At 40.7% G+C, this 26352-nt stretch overlaps 1 protein-coding gene across 3 annotated transcripts in view; it reads right to left on the bottom strand.

The window, feature by feature from the left end:
* Nucleotides 1–26352, bottom strand: part of LOC122667306 (26S proteasome non-ATPase regulatory subunit 1 homolog A-like) — a 43343-nt gene that overhangs the window by 16712 nt on the left and 279 nt on the right. Inside the window, exons 1-3 of one of the 3 annotated variants that reach the window (XM_043863559.1) lie at nt 26078–26082; nt 23049–23220; nt 21401–21464 (exon numbers count right to left, since the gene is read on the bottom strand). In XM_043863559.1, the coding sequence (XP_043719494.1) occupies nt 21401–21464; nt 23049–23191 (207 nt within the window). In that variant the 5' untranslated portion in view covers nt 23192–23220; nt 26078–26082. Of the gene's footprint in view, nt 1–21400; nt 21465–23048; nt 23402–26077; nt 26083–26352 lie in introns of those variants that run through there. The other 2 variants (XM_043863557.1, XM_043863558.1) reach the window with 2 other exon arrangements.

The following is a 26352-nucleotide window of genomic DNA, read 5'->3' on the forward strand; positions in this document are numbered from 1 at the left end:
GCAGCCTCACCCCCTCTTTCCTAATTTGCTACTTTCCTTACTTAAGTTATTCAGAATTCAGAAACTTGGAAAGCCCAAAAAGGATGGAATTAATCCTCCCACCTCTGGAATCGAAGTGGTGGGGCTGATCATGTTTTCGATGCTTCCCACGATTACGAAGCTTGTTTTCATGCTATGGTAAGTCCCAAAGCTACTTTTGAACCTCTTTTTTTTTTTAATTTTCAATTGGTTTTCCAAAATCTCGAATGGCATTCGATTAATCAGAAGCAACGTGTCTTGGATTCTGAAGGAGGACGAAGCGATCGCAAATGGGATTCTAGAGTTCTTGAAGAGATCGATTATATTGCAGACATTTGGAGTCAGATACCAGCATCCTTGCCAAGCCATGGAGAATGTGCTGATTCCGTCTTATGTATCCCGGAGAGTGTACAATCGACGCTCGAGAGGGCGCCGGAGAGCGGCAAGAGGGATATTTGTAACGACCCAGCCCCTCTATTGGCATAATATTGTCCTCTCTGGCCCAATGGGCCTCAAGGCTTTAAAATGCGTCATACCAAGTAGAGGAGGCTACTCTTTATCAATCGCTCAAGATCTCCCTCAGTCCCTCCCTAGCCGATGTGGGATTAAGTTTACACTCCCTCACTAATCTCCCAAACCTCCTGGTACTCAGTCATGTCTTGGTGGGGACACCTCAACGATCTCCCAGGCAGGCCGGTACAAGGCCATATTCTTGGGAAGTTACATTTCCCCCCCCCCTTACGGGCACAACGTCCCCGTTGTGACCCCCTACCAGCGTCGGGAGTTTGCTCTGATACCACTGTAACGACCCAGCCCCTCTATTGGCATGATATTGTCCTCTCTGGCCCAATGGGCTTCAAGGCTTTAAAACGCGTCATACCAAATAGAGGGGGCTACTCTTTATCAATCGCTCAGGATCTCCCTCCCTAGCCGATGTGGGACTAAGTTTGCACTCCCTCACCGATCTCCCAAACCCCCTGATACTCAGCCGTGTCTTGGCGGGGACACCTCAACAATATCCCAGGCAGGCCGGTACTAGGCCATATTCTTGGGGTGTTACAATATTTGAGTTTACTTCAGAGGGAAGATCAATGAAACCACCCTGATTCGAGTAACAGGGGAAGAGGGGGTTGTGAAGTTAGGGATGATGCCCTATGGGCAAAATGGTAAGTTCACCCTGAAGGGGTATATTAGTCATTTGAGGGTAAACTTAACCAACATTGTAACACCTAACTAACGGAGTGGGAATTCAGGGGGTGCGGCTGTATAATTTAGAAACACAAGGGGTCGCTCTGTATTTAGTACAAACCTCAGGGGGTGGCAGTGTAATTTTCCCCTTTTTTTGAATTCATAAACTATGGGGGAGCCTCCCACGATTTAATATTTATAATAAAAGGCTAATAGCCAAATCCTAATACAATCTAAACACTTCCCTCACTTAAATCGTGGAAGGGTTAGGACCTAATAAAAAACCTTAAAACATAAAAGATAAAAAGACCTATTTGTCCCTAATAACTTATAATAAAAGACAATTAAATCATGGTTTGATAAACCGGTTGGATTTAAGTTTACAAATAAGCTGAAATAAAAACTAAGTATGGGAAATACTAAAATGCAAACCTAAGCTAAGGCTCCCAAACTAAACCCTAATTTCAGGACTGTTTCTTCTTCTTCTTCTTCCTTTGGGTGTGAGCACATGGTGCTGCATCAGAGCATAATGAGCTCCTAATAAGTATGCTGTTAATCTCCTCCTCCTAGATGCCTCAAATGATTTCCATTAGGAGTTATATCCCCAAGGAATAGAATGCCAAAACTAGATTTTCTTTTTAAAAAAAATCAAGAAGAAAGGTCTGCATATGCAATGCCATAGAAATAAGCCTGAACAGACTATAAAAAGCGTATATACTGTCTCGTATCAGCTTAGAAGGAACCATAATGGCCTTCTCCAGTATAATTCCCATAGCATAGTTTGCAATGACATAGTGATGCAGAGCATCCATCAGCCGGTCCTTCTAAAAGACCTGATCAGTACTTCTCCAAGAAGTACTCTAGAAAAAGTCCAAGACCAGAACCACTGCCTAGCCTGGTTTTGTTCAGATTCAGCCATATTCAAGTCAAATTGTGGACTTCTGGAACAGTCAAATTCTGGCAGATTCTTTGTGCCTTTTCAAATTCCAAGGCAGTATTAAATATCTTCCATTATCAGTTTTTCAATACTTTGATTGTAGTTCCAATGTCTTGGAAACAATTTTCAATATAGGGGATAGTTTCTAAATCTAGGAATTGCTTTCTACGTATGTGTTTTAGTATCTAGGTGTTGGGAATTCTATTTAGTCTTGGAATTCCAACAACAACCATAACCTTATCCCAACTAAATGGGGTCGGTACATGGATCTGATAGAGGCTATGACAGAAGTCTTGGAATTCCAACAGTCCTTTTAATTCAAGTCTATGTAACCAAGGAGCCTCCTTTTCCCCTATATAATAGAATCGTGGGATGCTGTTTCAGCATCCAGAACTTTTGAAGAAAAAAAATCCTGTTGTGAGAACTACTCCTACGGTTGGGCAACTAGTGGGACTCTAAGCTGCCATCCTTCTATCTTCAACGAAAATCACCTCCATCATTCATTTTCATCACAATTGCAAGTATTTCATTTTAGATATTCTTTACTAGAATTAGTCCTCGCGTGTTAGCCATCTTAGCTGCACCACATAGTGATGTAGATCGAATGAGGAGGAAGAGAGGATGGCCAGCCAGCCTATGTGGCTGGACTTGGTTCAATTCGTGGGCCAAGTTTGGGGCCCATTACTACATGATATCTAGTTTTTGTGTGGGGATATTGTTTCTAATTTTATTTCTAGTATCTTTAGATTAGTAACTTTCTATTTCTAAGGCTGTTGCTATTTCAGCCCCATCTTTGCAATCGCGTAGGGCCCCAGGCCCCTTGTTACTGCCTCGCAAGGCTCCAGACCCCTTCTCTGCTGTCGCATAGGGCTCTCCAGCCCTTCTCTGCCATTGAACCGGGCTTCCAAGCCCCGGTCCGCCTTCTGTCGACCTCCACCAGGCCCTGCCCCTTCATGCAAAAGCTCCAGGCCTCTGCCCGCCTTCTGCCAGCCTCTACCAGGCCCTCCCGATCTCCGCCTGTCTCTATCAGCCTCCACCAGGCCACCCACTGGCCCCGCCAGTCTCTACCGACCTCCTGCTAGGTCTCCAATAGACTCCGCCTACCTCTGCTGGCCCCCGCCAGCCTCCACAAGACACTGCCTCCTCCTGTCAGCCTTCACCAAACCTCCACCAGTTGTTTTCAGGCTCTGTCGGCTTCTTTAAGCCACTGCTAAGCTCCTACCAGCTCTTGTTGATTGCTTTTTGGCACTCCCATGCCTACCATATAGTTCTTATTTGGTTGTTGTTGACTGCTGAGATGCTATGATCAATGGTACCCAACTATATTCTTTGGTTCACCACATTCTTCACTTGCTGCCTTGGTGGCTTGTGGCTCTCTTTATTACTGCTGGATTCGTCGCCTTCACGACCAGTGAATGTTCAATTTCTTTTAAATTATGGAGAGTTCAGTTACCTCTACCTGAGGAGTAGAAGGTAGTGTAGTGGGTCGTCTTAGTACCCATGGCCATAACCTTACTCTACCAATTGGAGCAACTAAGTTGAATGGGTCCAACTACCTCACTTGGTCCCGAGCTTGTATGCTCACTATTCGAAGTAATGACCTCTGGGGATATTTGACTGGTGATCTTCCCAGACCGTCAAACATTGGGGCTGCTAATACTTGGACGGCTCGTGATGCTCTTGTCACGTCTTTTTTATTGAACTCCATGGACCCCACCATTAGTCCCAGTTTTGTTTTGTTGAAATCGGCCAAGGAATTATGTGATGCTGTCAAGACCACGTATGCACAGTCAAACAACTATGCACATATCAATGAGCTGCGCTGACAGGTTCGGGAAACTACGCAGAAGGAGTAGTCACTCCCTGCCTATTACTCTACCCTCAATAATTTGTGGCAGCAGCTGAAAAACTATCATACTGTTACTATGGTTGACCATACCGATGTCCACACATTTCAGACTAAGCGCGAGATGGAACACGCCTATCACTTCCTCACTGGGTTGAACCACGAATATGACCAGATTTGGCTTCAAGTTCTTAGCCGGGACAAGTTTCCTACCTTACTTGAGGCATACAATCAGGTTCAGCATGAGGAATGTTGCTGGTCCCTTATGATGCCGACTATCACTCCTGCCCGTTCAGCTCTTGCCTTACTCCTCATCCTAATGTGACTAAACCAGTTGGTTCTGGTAGCCGGTTAAGAGTGACTAATGTGGCCGCCCACGTCACACCAAGGGAACCAGTTGGAAGCTTCATGGCCGTCCCAAGGGAGGGGGACATGCTGGGAAACAAGACACCATACGCTCTCAGGCCCACGTGGCTGATGCCAGTGACTGTCCTACATCGGTGGCCCCTACTTCTTCACCCTTCTCGTCCGAACAGTTGGTGGCTCTCCAACGTACGATGGCTCAGATGGGTACTGCTGCTCCTACGGCATCTTCCACCCCAGCTTCATACCTTGCCCAGTCAGGTATATTCCTTGCTTCATCCCATCCTAATCCCTCTTGGCTCCAAGATTCCGGAGCCTTGGACCACATGACCAGCTCTTCAGACATGTTTAATACATACACCCTGTTCAGGTAAGGACAAGGTCCGAGTCGTTGATGGATCCCTCTCTGCCATTTCTGGTAAAGGTACTGTACCATGTTCTCCTGCATATCTTTTCAATCTGTCCTTCATGTCCCTAATCTCTATGCTAATTTACTTTCCATTTACTGTCAAACTGTTGACTTAAACTGCAGTGTTCACTTCTTTTCCACTCATTGTGTCTTTCAGGATCTGGTGATGGGGGCAACAATTGGATATGGTAAGGTGCGAGATGACCTTTACTACTTGGATCTAGTACTTCCTGCAACATCTCCTCTAGTCTCGGCACACACTCTTCGAGCTGACTCTCATCTTCAGCAATTACATCAGTGGCACCGCCATTTGGGGCACCCTACTTTTCCTATTTTGGATTGTTGTTTCCTTCCTTTATAAAACATTGTCCACTAGGAAGTTTTACTTGTGATGTGTGTGAGCTGGCTAAACACTGATGCAGATTCATCATCGAAATAGGCTTATTTCTTTAGAAATAAGTCTAGGGTTGGGATATATATATATATATATATATGTTGGGCCTTTGATCCCAAGGATTTTCTATGTAATAAGCTTTAATGGGCTTAAACTAGGGGTACATAGGTTGCACACGGGATTAGCCCAATACTTAGTTTATTTTTTATGTTTTTTAATTGAACTGGTTCAAATTGGTTGTATCCAATTGATTCAATTTAAGTGATTTAATTAAGTGTCTTTTATTTAAAGTTATTAGGAACAATTAGGAGTCCGCTTGATAACCTTACGAGAAACAGTTTCTGGTGTTTTTCCGTTCTAAGAAACGGAAAAACACCTAAAAAGCACTTGATAAACAGTGCTTCATTGATTATGTTCTTGGGAGGATAAATCAAAATTTATGATCTCTGGAAGACTTTTGACAGAACATGTAGGACATGTTCCATCATTCCTGGGCACAAGTTTGATAAACTGTGCCCGATATTTTCACCCCACTCATTTTGAGTTTTCATTAGACACAAGAAGGCTTCGTCTTCTTCACAGGCTCTGAGAAGAAAACCCTAACAGCGATATTGGCATCGTGCTAGATCCATCGACGACCTCACCAGGTACCCAATCTCTCCTGTCTTTCTCTCTCGCTCTCTCGCTCTCTCTGAATTTCTCTCTCGCTCTCTCGCTCTTTCGCTCTCTCGCTCTCTCGCTCTCTCTGTACCTCTGTAACTAGTTTCCCTTTTGTCTCTTGAAATTTTAAAATCTCCTCCTTCTGAATTCAACATTCAAATTTGGCTTTTTGAGCAGAAGAATTTGAGGATTGAAGGGTGTATCATCTTCAGATTTCTCCAGAGCAAAGCTCATGTACCACCTGTTATAATCAGCATACAGAGTCCTTGGTTTAAAAAAAAAGTGAAAAAGGAGAACAGTTCTCCAGAACAGGTTTACCAAGCGGGTCAAAAACGGTTTCTCAGCACAAAAAATGAAAAAACTGTTCTGCTGTTTCTCAACACATAACCAAAACAGACACACCCGTAAGGTTATCAAGAGGGCACTAGGTCTTTTATTGTTTTAAGTTATTAGCTTTTAATTGTAGTCATTCCCTTCCACGATTGAAGTGAGGGAAGTGTTTAGATTGTATTAGGATTTGGCAATTAGTCTTTTATTATAAATATTAAATCGTGGGAGGCTCCCCCACAAGTTTATGAATTAAAAAAAAAAAATTGTATTGCTGCCTTTGTTGCTGCTGCTGCTCTTTGAGAGTGTACATCCTTGTGGTTCTATCAAGGTGGAAAGGGTAGGTGGATCTCCTACGACTCCTTCTGCCGTGACGGCTAGGAGGGTTCCTAAGATTGAAGGTGGTTCTATCCTTCTCTGCTGTCCAAGCTTGCTGCCAGTGGATTCTACTGTAAGTTTGAGACCCAATTTTGTTTCTAACCCTCTACTTCCTCCCTCCCCAATCGATTCCCCTTTGTTTTTGTTTGAATTTCATAAACCCTAATCACCTTTAACCCTGTCCAGCCCTATTCCCCCATCAGTTTACACTCAAATTTCAACCACAGATCCTGCTCAGTAATCCTTCCACTTGACCTTAACCCTACATCCATTCTCCCCTCAAAAAACCTAATTCCCCACCATTCATTAATTCCCCAAAAATCCTAAATTCCAGAACCAGTACTTCCAGCTAGGGCTGCAACAGGGTCGGGTTGGACCGGGCTTTATAAAACCCTAGCCCAACCCTAAGTTCCCTTAGCTGGGCCCAGGCCCGACCCGACCCTGACTCAGGGCCAGAAAAATCCAACCCTGACCCGCCCTCAGGGTTGGGCCAGGCCGACCCTGATTGGCCCTGATCATGGGGAGGGGGAAAGAAATGCATGGGTTGGAATGGGCTGGGAAGAACTTATTAACTTTACATAAAATAATAATATAATAAATTATATAAAACACTTATTGTCTTCATATATAATATATTATATAAAAAAATGTGGGTGAAATTTAAAGTATATAATGTATAAATTATATCAATATATATTTTATAGTATAACTTAAATCAGGGTCGGGCCGGGCCGGGCCAAGCTTAGCTCAAGACCTCAACCCTAACCCAACCCGACCCTAACTCAGGGCCAGAAATTTTCAGCCCTGACCCGCCCTCAGGGCCAAATATTTCAGCCCAGACCCTGTTCGGGCTCAGGGCGGGCCAGGGCGGGTCCGGGCCGACGGGCTAAACTTGCACCCCTACTTCCAGCCATCCATTACTCATCAAACCTTGGCCGAATCCTCTCCTCTACCCTTAGAAAACTCAACCTTAGCCCCTTGCCCTAATTCCAAGTTTAAACCCTAATTTCAACCTAAATTCTAAAACCCAAAACCCGAAACCCTAACCCTAAATTTCTGAATTTTACATTTTTATTTAAACTTCATTCAAACCTATATTATTAGCTTCTCCTAAACCTGCCTATTAAAACCATATAAGATTTAACTCCATTCCCATAAACCCAACCCTAATTCTACCCTAAATTCCCCAATTCTACCCATTCGAACCAGCAGCCCCTTTTTTGATCCAGTTGCTTGGCCTCTAGTAGGATCCTTCTCCTATCTAGAGCTACATTAAACACACTCGTGTTTCTTATCATACCTTGTTTGTCAAACACAAGGATGAAAGGTTACAGCTCTTATTGTGTATGTGGATGACATAGTGATCACTGGTGATGACAAAGCAAAAATTTCATCCCTTAAAGACCCAGTTGGCATCTGAATTTGAAACTAAGGATCTAGGACATCTCAAATACTTTTTAGGGGCTGAAGTAGCCCAATCCAACAAAAGGATCTTCATATCTCAAAGAAAGTATGTCTTAGACTTGCTTGAAGAAACAGGGACGCTTGGGTGTAAACCTGTTGATTCTCTTATTGAAGTCAATCACCAACCGAGCAGCCCAGGTGGTGACTCTGTTGACAAAGAGAGATACCAATGCCTCGTAGGAATACTTATCTATCTCCCCCATACTAGACCAAACATTGCCTATGTTGTGGGAATCATTAGCTGGATTCTTCATGACCCGAAGACTGCTCACCTTGAAACAGTATACAGAATTCTACATTTAAAGTCAGCTCTCGGGAAAGGAATCTTGTTCTCAAACAATGGATGTTTAAAGTTGGAGTATTGATGTTGACAGGCTGGCTCTATTGATGACCGAAGATCTACTTCAGGCTACTATACTTCGTTGGAGGGAATGTGGTAACTTGGAGGATCAAGAAACAATTTGTGGTTTCCAGATCCAGTGTTGAGGCAAAATACAAGGCGATGGCACAGGGGGTTTGTGAACCCATTTGGTTAAAGAAACTCCTCCATGATCTAGGAATAGCACCAGAAGGGCCTATGAGACTCTACTGTGATAATAAAGCTGCAATCAATATAGCTCATAACCCTGTCCAGCATGATAGGACAAAGCATGTTGAGATTGACAGACACTTAGTCAAGGAGAAGATTGAAGCAGGTCTCATATGCACTCCGTTTATTCCTACTGAGAACCAACTAGCTGATGTCTTCACTTAGGGCTTACCAATCAAACCGTTCCATCCTATTGTTTCCAAGTCGGTGCATAGATAAGTTGGGCATGCGAGATATCTATGCACCAACTTGAGGGGAAGTGTTAAAGTGTAGCCCGGTTCAGTTTACTTATCGGCTTGGTTCTATTGGTGTGTATCGTAACTAGATACGCTACAGTGTCTAGGCTCATTTTGCACATATTAATTGTGTTGATTGTGCTTGATAAGGATTGAGTCAATCTTTCAGTATTTGTAATGATCTCGTATTATAAATAAAGTTGGGTCCTCAGTCTTCTTGACAAGCCAATCTATTCTCTCAAATCCTCTCTTCTCAACTGAAACCCATCTCACTACAAAAGTGATAGGATCCTATTTGATGCAATCCTGGGTTCCAAAAACCCAGTTTGGATCAGTTAGACTGACCAGAACAAAAAAAACCCAATTATAAGCGGTGGCAGTATTGTAATTAAACATAATCTTTAAGGCTCCTTGGTAGTTAAATAGGGGGAAGGATACACTGATGATTAATAAATAAAGACAAGAGGTACACTTGGAATAAAAATTAATTAAAGGATATGAAGGAAATAGAAATAAATGGAAGGGGCGATTTCGGTCCTAAAGAAATAAAAGTAATTATGTCAAACAGGGAAGACTAGAATATGGTGAGAACAATGGGGGTTATTATGGTCAGTGACACAAAGGAAATAACTTATTGTACGGGTTAAGAAGAAAGGTAATGTAAGACTAGAACTAGAATAGGACTAATCCCAGGCAGGATCAAATAGAAAACCTTCAGAGAACAACAAAAAGAACAATGGGATCTAAAATTTGTTGGAGGAGAATGGTGAGATCTCAAATTGATAACCACAAGAGATATAATCCACAAATTAATATACCGAAGCTGCAATTGAAGTTGAATGATCTCTTGAAGAATTAAGTTGAACTCCTCAATGGAAGAAACCGATCAGAACAAGAGAAACTGAGATTGAGCAGCACTTGGGGTTTTAAGAGTCTCCTAGACCAATGTGAAGAATGCCCTTGATGGTTCAGCTGATGAGAGTACACCCTGGCAGCAATTGATAATCTTCAAGCATTGATGAAAGAATCTTGTAGAAAGAAATCCCAGCAATCTTCGCAGTCTCTTGAAATCAAGTTTAACAGAATTAGGGCAGGAATCAATAATCAATGGAAGAGGATGAGGGATGGAATGGGCATCTCACCCTAGGCCTCTCACCTATCCTCTCTCAAGACTTCAACAATGCTCAAAGCAAATTCTGTATTCATTTAATAGTGGGTGGCTCTCAAGAGCTGTTACATATATATAGCCAAATGACCGAACAAAAAAAAACCTAGTAATCAGAGTCTAATTAGGATTCCCAACAATACTAGGATTCCAAATTAAAATTATAACTCAAATAAAAGACTAAACTAAATAAAAATTTAATAAAACCCAACACATCAATATCCCACTATTTTATTCAATCCCTACACCTGCGGTTGTGTTTTCTGCCGGACAGCCTAGATACATCAAAAGGTAGGTTGTCTTCTACCTTGGGAGATTGAACCAGTAGCAGGCGTTGCGATTACGACAGCAAGACCCCCAGTTCATACGATCCACTCTAGTCAGGAGATGAAGGACTTGGCTGCAAGCCTGCAACTAAGGACTCGACACTCAAGTACTCACAGGCTTCCATAGACCTGGCCTCCATTTTCCAAGCTCTGAAAACTTACGCTAGCGGCAGAAACGAAAAAGGTTTGTTGCAGTTTTGGTTTTACAGTAAGGGAGATGACAGGGTTTTGTATTCTAAGGTTTGAACCGCAACCATTTGGCCCTCTGAATCTCAGGCAACAACGAATCTGCCCCCAGTGCCAATCAATAAAATAAAGATCTGTGCAACGGTCGGTGGCGGAAGAAAAAAGGTGAGTTTGATGGCAGGAATCAACTCACAACAGGAAATTTGTTAGGGTTTAGGAACTCTACGAACTTGATCAGTTCCAATTTCCATCTATGCAAGGACTGATCGTAGGTCACGTTGCTTAACAGATGTGGAAAAGAAGAGGGTTAGAAGAAGAATGAAGAAAGGAAAAAAATAGAATGAGAAGAACCAGGAAGAGGGGAGAGAGAAATTGTACGCCAACAGTAGCTCATGTAACACAGTACAGCAACCCTGCCGACCTCCAATCATTCAAGTCAAAGTTTCATTCATTCTCTAAAAACCATTGTAGGTTACATGCTAATACATAAATTAAAACTCCAAAACTAAGAAACGGAAACTACTCTACCTAGGAAACTAAACTCAAACAAGGAAACTAAAATATGGAAGCTATCTCCTACCGTCCTACATAATCTACCCAAAAAAAAAGATTACAATAAAAGAAAACTACTTCTATGTGGTCTACCGGCCCCCCTTTAGACCAGAAAACCGGGTTGGGCCAGTTGCGTCTCGGCTTGGGTCTCCAAAGTGGGTCATTCTGATCCAGCCAGGCTAACGCGACTGCATTACTATTAGTTACTATTTTCTTTTGTTTCTATTTTCTAGTTTCCTTATTGTAAAGGCAGCCTTACTACATGTGTAAGACTGTTGTTCTTAGACACTTTCTAATTTGCTGTTTTCCTTTTCTATTTTCTTTTGTTTCTATTTTCTAGTTTCCTTATTGTAAGGGCAGCCATACTACATGTGTAAGACTGTTGTTCTTAGACACTTTCTAATTTGCTGTTTTCCTTTTCTAGAGGCACTATTACCCTCTATATATTATATTGTAAGGGCCTTGGAGCCTAACCCCCGTGATTTTATGAATGAAATTTTGATTGACTTTGTGCCTTTGTTGTTGTGAGAGACAGTTAGCATGGTGAGATGTCATAGGGCTAAGTGAGATATTGACTAAGCCATGGGTGAAAAGCCTTGGTCATATCCCCTTATTCTTCCCTATTCTCCCTCCCTCCTTATTCTTTTGTTTCTATTTTATTACTGCTGCAAAATCTGTTCCGTGGAGTGATCAAAACCTGCTACAGCAGTGTTATTGCTTGTTGTTTATGAAGTTGAAGTGTGATCTCATCAAGCCAGCACCAAGGGAAGACATTGTGCCATCATCCCTGACCCTGTGGCACCTTTTCTGTGGAGTTATATTACAGCAGAACTTCAGATCTCAACATCTCCAATTCTGACCGACAGAATCAACCCTTATTTTGAGGGTGTAGTCCTACCTTTGGGACTTCCCTTCGATCTCAGTTTCAGCCACATCCAGTGGCTGGATCTCCTCCAAGTCTGTAACTGGTTAATTCTGTCCTAGTTTCTAATTTCAGAATTTTGGTGTTATCTCTACATCTGGGAGACAGGATTATATCCATCAAACTGGTTTTGGTGAAAGAGGTCGTCAATATTATTTGTGCCTATGCACCCCAAGTAGGATTGAACAGAAGTAGTAAGCGTCAATTTTTGGAACACATGGATGATCTATTACAGGGCTCTGGACAGGATGAATCGATTATTAATGGAGGTGACTTGAACGGACACGTTGGCAGGGATCGTAGAGGATATGAAGGTGCCCATGGCGGGTATGGGGTTGGGGAGAGGAACAAGGAGGGAACCTCAATCCTAGACTTTGCGATAGCTTATGATCTTCCATTGTGAACACTTTCTTTGAAAACAGAGAGGAGCACTTAGTTACCTATAAAAGTAGGAATCATACCAGCCAAATAACTTCTTCCTAATGAGAAGGGCAGACAGACTAGTATGCAAGGACTGCAAGGTTATACCTAGGAAGAGCCTAACCACCCAGCATAGACTGGTGGTCCTAGATATGTGCCTCGGGGCACAGAAGCGTAGGAGGAGTGAACCTATGTACCCTAGGATAAGTTGGAGATTAAAAGGGGAGTCCCTAAGGACATTTACTGATAATATGGTCAAACAAGGAAAGTGGGACTTTAAGGAAGACACCAATGCAATGTGGAACGAGATGGTGACTTGAATTAAAAGGGTTGGCAAAGATGTACTAGGGAAAACAAAGGGTAGTCGTCAGGCTCCTAAGGAGACTTGGTGGTGGATTGTTGAGGTCCAAGCAACCATTAAGACCAAGAAAGTTTGTTTTAAAACATGGCAAAGGACTAAAGAAATAAAGGATAAAAATAGATATTATGATGCCAGAAACGAAGCTAGGAAGACAGTGGGAATGGCTAGGGCGAAGATATATGAAAAACCTTTATACCAATCTAAACACTAAAGAATGGGGAAAAGCTATGTACAAGATAGCTAAGATGAGAGAAAGGAAGAGTACAGATTTCGAATAGGTGAGGTGCATCAAGAGTGATGCAGATCCTAGCCTCCTCAAATTGAAGAAGCCACCCTAAACCTAGGGTTTTAGTAGGAGCCTTAGCTTAGTTTAGTTTATTTCCATACTTAGTTTTTACTTTGTGTTTTTAATTGAACCAGGTTAAATTGGTTGCATCCAATTGGTTCAATTGGGCTAATTTAAGTGAAGTGATCCTATTGGCTAAGAGGTTCTTATATCCTATTGGCTAGTAGGGAATCTTCTTTTATTTTAAATAGTTTAAGTTGTTTTTAAGTCATTAGGACTCTATTTTGAGTCTATTTCAGTTTCTTAGTCAGTCTAAATTAGCTAATAGGTTAAGGATTGGGTTAGGCCATTCCTTTTTAGTGTCTAAGTCTAATTTTGAGTCTTTTATATAAGGTTCTAAGGGGGCCAAGTATTGAATACGAATTTAATTAATGAAAACGCTTTTGTTTGCTGCCATAGCTGCTGCTCTGCTCTGTTGAGTGAACCTTGTGAGTAATATCAAGGCTACCTTGTGGGTAATATCAAGGTGAAGGAATTGGTGGACTCCGATCGACTCCTTGCATCTTGTAGATCGGGAGGTCCTTCTTCTTATTCAATCGAGCTTCTTCAAGCTGCTGCTGCTGCCTTTGAAGGAGATCAAACCAGTAAGTAATTTTAATTTCCTGCATATATCCTTCCTCTCTTCATCCTCTAACCTAATCCACACACCCCTCCATCCATCAACCCTAATTCTCCATTAAACCTGCACTCCTACCTCAACTAGGATTCCTTCATAACTTCAGATCTGTCCATCAATTCCAAACCAAACTTCTAGCCTATATCCCCCACACCTCTCCCTACACTCGACCTTAAACCCAATCCATAATCCCCACTATAACCCTTCATTTCTCCACTCCATTGAACTTAGAAAACCTGCAACTCGATTCTGCCCAACTGCAGAATTTTAAAACCCTTCCAAACCCTAATATTCTTATGCCATTAAAGCCTCCTAAACCTGCATTTTAATACCCTATAAACCCCTTTCCCAAAATCCATCCCTAAGCCCTAGATCCTGAAAACACTCCATTTTCACAAGGCCTCTAACCTAAAACCCTAGATTTTCAACTTCATCCAAATCAATCCAAACCTACACCAATAGACTCCTAAAAACCTGCCCATCGTTACCAAATAAAACCCTAGCTAAAAACCCTAACCCTAACCCTAATTTTAACCTAAACAGCCCCAAATTTGCCTAATTAGCAAACAGTTCCAGAATTCTGATCTTACCTGGCTCCTATTAGGCCTTGCCTACCTAGGACTACATTAAATTGGTATCAGAGCCATGGACGAACATAGCAACCCTGTTGTTGATCCAACACTACCACCCCCACCTGATCCCATGGCTGCAATCATGGACATGCTCCATAAGATCAGTAATCGGTTGCAGATTGAAGAACAAAGGCAAGCTGTGCCTCTTGTAAGTAACCCTCTATATGTAGAGGAGGATAGATTCCAAGTGCATTCTGAAGTACACGGAACTCTGGGAAGGGATGAATATCGTAGAGATCATCCCAGACATCACAAGGACCACAGAGATCATTCCAGACACGACAGGGATTACAGGGGCCGACGTAGACCTAACAGAGATGACTACAGAGAAGATAGGGACAGAATTACAAAAGCACCTCGAAGACCTAACTTTGAGGAATACATGAGATCCTACTTCACTAGAGATGAAGCTACTAATAGGAGGTACGATACACGGAAGGTCAAACTAGAGCTAAAGGAGTATAATGGGCATGGTGATCCACAGGTATTCTATGACTGGCTTGCTGCCCTGGATGATTATTTTGACTGGTATGACTTGCCTGAAGATCGAAAGATGAGATTGGCACGTACCAAACTAATTGGCCCTGCCAGAGAATGGTGGCGAAAGACAGAGACAGACATGGAGCGCTTAGGTGATGCACCTACTAACTGGGAGGACATGAAGTATGACTTGAAGGAGAAATATTTGCCTAGACATTACAGAGCTTAGATGTAAGATCAACTCAATTCCCTTTGGCAAGGGACTATGACTGTAGCCTAGTATATGCAGCAATTCGATTCTCTTTCTTCTCGTACTGATACCAGAGAGAGTGTTATTCAAATGTTATCTCGATTTCGGCTGGGATTGAGACCTGATATTGTTAGGGCTATTGGAGTTGTTGATGTTCTGGACATCAAGGACTGTTTCGAGAAGGCATTGAAGGCTGAAGAATTATTGGCTGGGAATAGAAGATTTGATTCCTCCACTGAGGGTACTGTCAAAACTTTTTCAGCATTCATGTCTACTACCACTGGTCACAATCGAGCTGAAAATTCTACTGCTGGTTCTACTCGATCAGGCTACTCTGTTGGTAGTTCTTCCCGCCCTACAGCCCCTCCACGTGTTGATCATAAAGGTAAAGCTCCTATAACAGCAATTAACCCCACAAGTGTTTCCACTGCAATGAGCTTGGGCACTATGCCAAAGATTGCCCACAAAAGTATAGACCTGTTAATGTGGCTGCCAAGGCAGAGGAAACCCCTGAAGGGCACGATAAGCAAGGTATATATGCACTACCCCCTGATAGTGATGAAGACTTAGAATGTTACCTTGAAGATATAGATGGTGGTACTCGAGGTGTCCATACGATTGCTCCAGTTCTCATGGATGATGTGGTTGATTGTGATGAGGTAATTGGGAACATTTCACAGGGAGACAATGACAATCAAGTTGCTGTTCTTGAAGAGGTGGGGCTGAATGAGAAGGTTATCAATATTGAAGACCCTATGGAGGTTGAGCACATGGACTTTGTGATGCCCCCTTGGTTCTTCGAAGAGAAGGCCCCACGACTTGAAGAGCATATTCCCACTGTTCTAACCTCAACAGAATTCTGCCAGGGAAGTGTTGAAGCTGCTGCCCACATGTTGCTTCCTCCTCCTCATCACAAGGTTCATGGACGAGTTTCTTCACACAAGCATAGTACTTGGACTCCCATTCATGATGTCAACAAGCTCAGCCCCAAGTTGTCAGAGTATTGCATGGATTTCACCCATTCATCGGAAATGAATGTTTCTAAGTCGGGGAGAGTTGATGCAGATCCTAGCCTCCTCGAATTGAAGAAGCCAGCCTAAACCTAGGGTTTTAGTAGGAGTCTTAGCTTAATTTAGTTTATTTCCATACTTAGTTTTTATTTTGTGTTTTTAATTGAACCGGGTTAAATTGGTTGCATCCAATTGGTTCAATTGGGCTAATTTAAGTGAAGTGATCCTATTGGCTAAGAGGTTCTTATATCCTATTGGCTAGTAGGGAATCTTCTTTTATTTTAAGTAGTATAAGTTGTTTTTAAGTCATTAGGACTCTATTTTGAGTCTATTTCAATTTCCTAGTCAGTTTAAGTTAGCTAATAGGTTAAGGATTGGGTTAGGCCATTCCTTTTTAGTGTCTAAGTCTAATTTTGAGTCTTTTATATAAGGTTCTAAGGGGGCCAAGTATTGAATACGAATTTAATTAATGAAAAAGTTTTTGTTTGCTGCCATAGCTGCTGCTCTGCTCTGTTGAGTGAACCTTGTGAGTAATATCAAGGCTACCTTGTGGGTAATATCAAGGTGAAGGGATTGGTGGACTCCGATCAACTCCTTGCATCTTATAGATTGGGAGGTCCTTCTTCTTATTCAATTGAGCTTCTTCAAGCTACTGCTGCCTTTGAAAGAGATCAAACCAGTAAGTAATTTTAATTTCCTGCATATATCCTTCCTCTCTTCATCCTCTAACCTAATCCACACCCCCCCTCCATCCATCAACCCTAATTCTCCATTAAACCTGCACTCCTACCTCAACTAGGACTCCCTCATAACTTCAGACCTGTCCATCAATTCCAAACCAAACTTCTAGCCTATATCCCCCACACCTCTCCATACACTCGACCTTAAACCCAGTCCATAATCCCCACTATAACCCCTCCATTTCTCCACTCCATTGAACCTAGAAAACCTGCAACTCGATTTTGCCCAACTGCAGAATTTTAAAACCCTTCCAAACCCTAATATTCTTATGTCATTAAAGCCTCCTAAACCTGGATTTTAATACCCTATAAACCCCTTTCCCAAAATCCATCCCTAAACCCTAGATCCTGAAAACACTCCATTTTCACAAGGCCTCTAACCTAAAACCCTAGATTTTCAACTTCATCCAAATCAATCCAAACCTACACCAATAGACTCCTAAAAACCTGCCCATCATTACCAAATAAAACCCTAGCTCAAAACCCTAACCCTAACCCTAGTTTTACCCTAAACAGCCCCAAATTTGCCTAATTAGCAAATAGTTCCAGAATTCTGATCTTACCTGGCTCCTATTAGGCCTTGCCTACCTAGGACTACATTAAAGAGTGTTAGTAAGAGATGAGGACATCGTGAAGAGATGGGATGAGTACACTTGTGACCTACTAAATGGAGATAGGTTGAGTAGAAATGAACCGGATGAGTACATCATTCATCAAGGCACCACACGTCATAGATATGTAAGAAAGGTTAGTACTTAGTATGGTGGAAGTTGAAGATGCCTTAAGAAAGATGAAAGCAGGGAGAACTCCAATCCCAGATGAGATTCGAATAGACGTTTGGAAAACCCTTGGAGGTTGTTGGGTTTATTGGTTAACCAAATTGTTTAACAGGACTATGAACACAAGGAAGATGCCAAATGAATGGAGGAAAAGCTACAAAAAAAAGGTGATATCCAAAGCTGCAACAAGTATAGAAGCATAAAGCTTATGAGTCACACTATGAAACTTTGGGAGAAGGTTATTGAAGCCCGTTTGAGAAGAGAGACCCATATCTCGGTGAACAAAATTTTGCTTTATGGCAAATAGATCCACGACAGAAGCTATCTACTTATTGAGGAGGCTTATAGAAAGATATAGAGATAGGAAGAAGGATCTCCATATGGTCTCTATTGACATGGAAAAAACATATGACCAAGTCCCTAGAGATTTAATCCGGCATGTTCTAGTGAAGACAGGGGTATCGAGTGAATATGTAAATGTAATAAAAGATAAGTATGAGGACATGGTGACTAGTGTGAGATCTGTGGGAGACCAGGGCAAGGAATTCCCAATTATGATTGGGCTACATCAGGTATCAGCCTTAAGCCCTCATCTTTTTGCGCATACATAGATGACCTAACCAAGAGCATTTAAGACGAGGTTCCATGGTGTATGCTCTTTGCCTATGATATCGTTTTGGTGGATGAGACAAAAGCAAAGATTAACACTAAGTTAGAGCTATGGAGATCAAGCTTGGAAACAAGATGTTTTAAGATTAGTAGAACGAAGACAGAGTATATGATGTGTAATTTTAGTCACACTATGATGGATACTGACATGGTGCGAATTGAGAAAATAGAGATACCGTAAAAAGTGACTATTTTAGATATTTGGGATCAATCATAAATAAAGAAGGGTGGCATAGAAGATGATGTTTCACAGAGAATTAAAGTGGAATGGATGAAGTGGAGAGGTGCGTCTGGAGTGCTGTGTGACCGATGCATTCCTTTAAAGCTTAAAAAAAAGTTCTATAGGATTGTTGTACAACCACCTATGATGTATAGGGCACAATGTTGGGCAGCTAAGAAGTGTCATATTGAGAAGCTGTGGCAGATATGAGGATGTTAAAATGGATGTGTGGAAAAACAAGGATGGATAAAGTAAGGAATGATCTTAACAGAGTTGACTTGGGAGTTGCTCCGATCAATGATAAGCTCCGAGAGAGTCGTTTGAGGTGGTATGGTCATGTTCAACGGAGGCCTAATGACGTCAAGGTAAGGAGGCGTGATATGACTCCAATTGAAGGAGCTAAAAGAGTAAGGGGCAGGCCTAAAATGACCATAAGAGAAGTAGTGAGAAAGGACATGCATAGTCTATGTCTTGTACCAAGTCTGACCTTGGATAGAGCCTATTGGAGGGCAGGGATCCATGTAGCTGACCCTATTTTGCTGAGATTCTCCTGACTTGCTAGGTCGTGCCTCTTTCCTCTTACTTCTATCTGTCACTTTTATCTTTCACTTTTCATTTTATTTTGCATCGTTCATTTGTCACTTCCCATTTTTCAATTCTCATCTCATTTCCCTTCCCTTCCCTCTTTTTCCATCTCTCCATCCCCTTTTTTGTCCAATCCTCAAATTTTACCTACTCTGTTTGATTGGATCCGTGTAGCCGACCCCATTAAGTTGGGATAAGGCTGAGTTTTTTGTTGTTAGTGGTGGTGGTGTTATCTCTACATCTGACCATCAATTATCCATCGGGTTTTGAACTGTTACTCCATTGTCAGTACCCTACCTTCGACCAAGGATTGAGGGTCATCTGCTGGCTAGTTTGTTAGTTGTTGGTAAGTTGCTAATTTGTGAGGTTACTTACCAATTTCAGTAACTTGCCTTATGTCCTAACCAAACCGTTGGATCACAGCCATATTTTGAGGGGTTGTTCACCTATACTAGGCTGTTGTTCGACCTTAGTCTTACGACCATCAGATTTCTGGTTTGTTAGTTACTGTTAGTTGCATATTCTGGTCTTATACTATACCCTACGGTTCTATCTTGTGGGTGGGTTTAACTACTTGCTGTTTTAGTAAGTTTAGCCCTAAAATATTGTTCTAATTGGCAAGAGATATAAAGTCTGTACTTGTCAAGTCAAATTAACGGAAAGATGCTTTAGACTCCGAAGGTTTTAAGATACACTCAGACTAAAAATACAGGAAGTCCAATTTTATTAGGTAGCAAGATTTGTAGTTCTCAAAGAATAAGAAAAGACTGCTCCCTTGAAATGATTCTAAGATCATGGTAGAACAGTTTGCAGCTTAGAAAAAAATGTTCACATGTTCACCTGGTCATCCCTATGATCTTATGCAATGTGGCAGGAAAGCCACTTTTCCAAGCATTGTTTCTTTAAAAAAAAAAACAATAGTATATTGAAGTTCCATCATAAGCAGAAGTACAATGGTTGATTACGTTGACGAGGGAATTATAGATATGGCCAGTGCAGAAGACCCTATAATTTATTCGGGCATGCCACATCAACCCTCCACCAGGCAGAAGGACCCCCACCGCTCCAGGCTTAAAAACCTGTAGACTCGTAGAAGAAAACTTTGGGCTTTTCATTTGTTTTAGCAAGGAAAAATGTTATCTGTTAGACAGGGTATAACTCATGACAATAAATTACACAAGCAAAGATGTAAAGCCATGGAACATCTGCTACAACCACGAGTCCAAGACCACCACAACACCCTCCCCCCCCCCCCCCAAAAAAATAATGGAACTGCTGTACATGATTATATGGTGGTAAGAATATAAGAAAAATGCTCTCCAATTACTCTTGACAGCTCTAAACCTTAAAGAACAAAGTGCTGATCATTGATCCAAGGTGCAACGCGTGAAGAGGATGTGAAACACCAAACCCCCACAATTAGATCAAGGTGGATAAGAAATAGGCCTTCAGGCATATTATCTTGTATTCCAACAAGTAACTATATCAGGATAAGTCAACTAGAAGATTTGGAAATCTCCAAGGAAGACTCATGAATCTACAACCCAAGCTCTAAATGGACAAAGGGAAGGCCAAAAAAGATGTGGGTTTAACAGTGCCCTGGAAGTGGGGCTAACTCATGATTCAATAGAAGATCCTAAAATGAAAATAATAAAGGAATTTTCATAGCCAAACTATAAAAGCAGGTATATAGCGTGGTTGATAAGTGAGATGTATTAGTAGAGATGTTGAATCACTAGGAATACATTACAGCAATTTCTTTTTTTTTTTTTTTTTTTTTTTTTTTTTTTGGGGGGGGGGGGGAGGGGGATTCACAGCCCATGTGATTCTAAATCATACAAAAAGACATAGATGCAATCTAAAAGAATCATATAGCAAGACTCTACATGTATTAGTACTCATGTAATTAGATGTTACCAAGGCCCCGAAACAAAAAAGGTTTCAAAAAAAAGAGAATTCAAAATTACAGCATAGTAGCAATTTTTAAGACAAGAAATTTGTACCAAAATCTGTAACTGTTACCCTATATCCCGGGAAAAGGTAACTCAAAACTGGATACACATTCATTATCAAAATATATATTTAGAAAAAATCGCAATTAAGCACCTTGCTTTCTAAGCAAATTAAGTTGGCATTATTTCATTTGATTTGAAAATAAATAACGAAAGTGCTCCCAATGACTCTGCCTCCTTCATTGGTCATGACTCATGCGTACATATTGAATCTATTTCCATCAAGATCTTACATTGATAATAGAATACATTCCAAGTCTAAAATTGCATTGAATTATGCTTGTCAATACAGAAGGGAAAATTAGAAGCTCATAGTGTACCTTAGAAACAAGCAATGCAGCCAGCGGTCTTTGCGTAAATCCTTCATCCTCGTACAGACTTTCACTGCACATAAAACAGAATTAGTAACTCAGCCTTCTCTTCTTAAGATTAAAACCAACCATGCTAAATTTAGAATGCCATAACTAGTTTCAACCCATAAACAAAACTAGACCAGTAGTCATTGGCTTTGGGTTGTATATTAAATAAAATAGTATGTTGTCGATAATTTGTCACTGCTTGCTAAGTTAAACAAAAGGCAAAAACATTCTATTATTCAAGTCAAGAAATATAAAGACTTTACACACCAAAATACCACAAAGGCAAAATTATATATATATATATTCATCATGATGCAATATAGTTGATGTGTAAAATCAAGCAAACTAATTGGGAAGATGCTACCAACGCAAGAACAAGGTACGATAGCGTTGGTTGAAATTTTTTACTTGGAACCTAAACTGCCTAACCAATGTAGATATCTCAGCATATATAATTGTATATTTGTATCTGTTAAGTTGACAAAGAAATCGATATAATTTGGATGTGAAAAAACATTAATCAATATCAACTCTCCTCCCCCCCCCCCCCCCCCCAGTTCACCAGGACTTGTTCCTGCCAAGCATAGATTTTCAAATTGAAATACAAAATACTTTGAGCTGAATGATATACTTCAGGCAGATCTTAGAATAAGCATATTTTCATGGAGCTAATTGATCGATTGATCCACCTTTATCACACTTACATGAAGGCCTGGTGGAATCTAAAACCCCACATTAAGTGCATATTTAAGCCAAAGGGTAACCACAGTCATAGGCTACCATCTACTCATCCCAATACTGGTGGGATTTGTCTTTAATCAAAACATCAAACAGATTTTTGATTATCCAAGGAATCTAAATCAGGCAGCAACATCCTTCAGTAGAGTTTAGCTAAACCTAAAACCAAGCCCAGAAGACACATCGACAAGATCGCGTCCACGAATTTATTCATTTAACTCTTTAATAAAAGTAATAAATATTGGGTGTGCTGGCCACTCCAAGATTTCTGAGGATTTGGTGTACACTCTTTAACATTTTCAAAGAAGTCTTGGAATCAGAAAAATGCCTAACAAATGTGTATTATATTTATCTCTATAATCGTGGCAAAGAAATATCTTGAACAGTTATAACATAATATAAGCAACAGGTAGAATTGGGTTCTGATTTTGTACAAAGTGCTTGCGTCTTCCAATCACAGAAAATGATAGACCAACCTTACCACATAGAAGATAGTCAAACTCTAACATAAACATCTAACAAGCAAGAGAGTTCGATCAATAGGAACTTCATAATTCACAAAGCAGTATTGCAAAATTTTCAATAAAAATAGACAAATAAAACAATAATAATCTGTAATTACCTGGAAAACCCTAAAAAAGCCCCAACAAGTCGTTTCATTCTAGAAAATCATTAACATTCTTTGCTCTCTCGTTTTTCACAATCCCATAAAGCCCGAAAGCAAGTAACAAGAGCAATTCACTAACACCCAATTACAATTTCTATAGAAAGGGGGAAAAAACTATTTTTCCTGCCACGAGGAGATCCAGAACGAACTAGAGTCAAATCCTACTTCAACCATATTAATAAAAGCAAGGAAATCAGAACATACATGATGGGTACGCTGGTGGAAATCTCCGGCCAGAAGTAATCAACAAATGTGTTGAGATTGGAGAGAGCGTGGAGCTTCAACATAGGGTGAGGCTCGTTCAACATCGCCAAAAGCCCACTTGCGGAACTCACCATCGTCGCCATGGCAACACAAGCTCGAACAGTCTTTCTCTCTCTTCTACTTCACCGTCTTTTTAGGGTTTCGTCTCTGTTCTCCTTAAGATTATATTTGAAAATTAATACTAATAATACTATTGTTTTGATTCAAATGAAGAAATCTAATGATGATTAAAATCCTAAACACCTTTAGTTTTCCTCTTTTTTCAAGTTCTGAAGCCGACGAAGAAGAAAGAAACCAGAGAGAGAGAAGAGACTACCAGTAAGACTTTAAAGTACCACCGAATAGAAGAGGAAGAAAAAGACGATTCTTTCAGATTTGGGTTTTCTTGTAGATCCAGCAACCCCACGTCACAACTTAGTTGCTGTCTCCGTGTGCTGCGAAACATTCTAATTTTTTACCCTTTTTGGTAAATTTCGAAATAGAGATTCATATTAGAGTCCACCATAGTTTCCATTTAAAGTCAAAACTGTTGGATTGGAATCATTGATAGGTAGAATATACTTTGCTTCATGGCCAAGATTAAAACTCTTGCTCTCCTGCTAATAAACGATTGATTGGAATTTTTTTTTATCTCAATGGATTAGGGCTATTGAGATGGTAAAATTTGATGAGAAAGAGATTCCGCAAAGTGATTATTTTAGGTATCTGGTTTCAATCATAAATAAATTAGTAGTATAAAAATGATGATGTTTTTAATAGAAATAAAATATAATGGATGAAGTGGAAAAGTGTGTATCTAGAGTGTTGTGTGATCGATATATTCATTTAGGTTATGTTTGGCACCCAAGAAAATAAAAAACATAATAAGATAAAAGATATGATGACACAATCATTGAATTATGTGTCTATCTCTCTCTCTCTGTCTCTTCAAATTCAAATTATTTTTTTTAAGTTTTCTTTTCTTTTCTTTTATTTTCTTGGCTTCCAAACATAGCCTTAAAGCTTAAATAGAAATTTTACAAGAGAGTCATAGATTGGCTATGATGTATGGTGTGAAATGTTGAGTAGTTAAAAAGCATTATATAAATAAATTCAGTGTAGCAGAGATGAAGATGTTGAGAAAGATGAGTGGCAAAACTATGAAGGATAAAGTAAAAAATTATCATATTAGAGTTGATTTGGGAGTAACCTTGATACATGGTAAGTTACGAAAAGGTGTTTGATGTGACATGGTCATGTTCAATGGAGACTTTTGGATGCTTCAATCTGGATGAGTGATTTGATTTAAATTGAAGAAACTAAAAGAGCGAGGGGTAGACCTAAATGAATTTAGGAGAAGTGGTGAGGAAAGACATGTATAGCCTATGTAGACACCTCATTTTGTCTTCCCCCCCGGAGGTCGGTTTTCCGTGACAATGATGAGCATTCTCCAAGGCGTAGAGCCAATGTATCTGTAGATGTAGCACAAGTGTGCACTGTCGAATTCGTTTACCGATCGTCAACCCCTTGCCAGAACCCAAAATCAAAGTCTTAGAGCCGTCAAAGATCCCTTAGAAAAGCTAGCCCTAACCTAGACCCCTTGGAACCAACAGGACCCAACACAAAACCTGGCCCAAATAGCTCAATTTCTCCCTATCAACACTGAAGCCTAGGTTGACACTCGAAGACTTCGACCCAACCTTCCATCGACATTGACCCATCTCCACCCAATGTCGAGCAAAGCATTCCTACTGTCTATCTAACTTCGACATTCAGAATATTGGCACCGACAGTCGAAGCCCTTCTCACGATGTCAAGAGTTGTTCATCGACAGCCACTCGATGTTGACCTAACCCCTCTTCGATGTCAACTCGGCCGCAGTTCAATGTCGATTCTGTACAAATCCGATAAGACCAAACTTACCATGTTTAGCTCTGATTTTGATTCATTTGGCAACCAAGACTAATTTTGGCAACTTGGACCTGTATTTTGACTTCATTGGCCCCAATAAACTTCTCCTTTGACAATAATCCACATGCCCACAACCCATTAGCCAAAACTTTGACCAAACATTCATTGTCGATGCAAAGACATGCTTTACCGATGATCTGGATCAAACCCTAGGTCTTTATACAAATTTAGGAGTGCACACACCCCTCTACATTTATAAATACACCCCTCTCACATTGAGGAGGATCCCTGAATCCTTTGGCATCCTTTTGAATGCTTGAACCCTTTGACAATTCTCTAAGTCATACCTTGGCAAGTTCTACTCATATTGAGTGATCCTCGAGTACGGATGACGAAGTACTGCCTGAGAGAGCGATAAAGAAGCCTGAACTATCGGTGATATTGTCTCTACACGTCACTCCCTTGAGTTACAAAAGGGAATCTCCACCTCCGCTTGAGTTCAAGTTCTAACTAGGTAAATACCCCTTTTTCTCGTTTGCATTTCGTTGTTTTGTCGTCTTCTCTTTCATACCTGTTTTGCATCTCTTAGAAGGTGTGTGATCCCATCTGCTTAGATGATGATTACACACATAATCTAATTGTTTTCTATATTTTGCACTCTCCAACATGATCTCTATCCCCTGTAGTTTAAGACTCCCCCTATTTCTGTCTACTATTCGTGTTTGTTGATGCTTGCATGTGATAGTGTGTTTTGCATATTCCGATCTCATGCATCTCCTTAGCTTAGGATTTGCATATCTTTTCCCATCGCAGTGTTTCAAGATTGCCTAATGTATCTCTCATACATCGCATTTCACGCATTAAGCTACATCCTCGTGATATCTCATGTTTTTATACTTTGACCGTTTGCATGCATGAACCTATATTAGGGTTTTCTTTTGTTCTTCCCCTGAATTACTATCATGCATAGCATCCTACTTTATCTTTTAGTTCACTCTTGCCTTTACCTTTTCACGTATACTAACCCTTGTCGTGCAGCTGAACCTCCGAGTATGTCTCTTTTCTCCTCGTATTTTTACTTTCATCCCCTGTGTATTTTATATTATTACCTAAAAACATGTTGTAACCTTACCCTGCTAAGTAATAAAAAGACCAACAAGTCCGGGCGGATCGTAGAGAGGACACCTTGAAGTCAAATGAATCCCGCATTTACTAACATTTTTATTTGTAGGAAATTTACCATGCATCCATCACCAAGCAAAAACTGATTGTCTTGGCAGTATAGTCGAGGACCATATTAGCTTATACCAAGGCACATGAGGTTGATTTAATCGAATACTATTCCATGCAGAAT

Source organism: Telopea speciosissima, chromosome 7 (genome assembly GCF_018873765.1).
Source record: "Telopea speciosissima isolate NSW1024214 ecotype Mountain lineage chromosome 7, Tspe_v1, whole genome shotgun sequence".
NCBI lineage: Eukaryota > Viridiplantae > Streptophyta > Magnoliopsida > Proteales > Proteaceae > Telopea > Telopea speciosissima.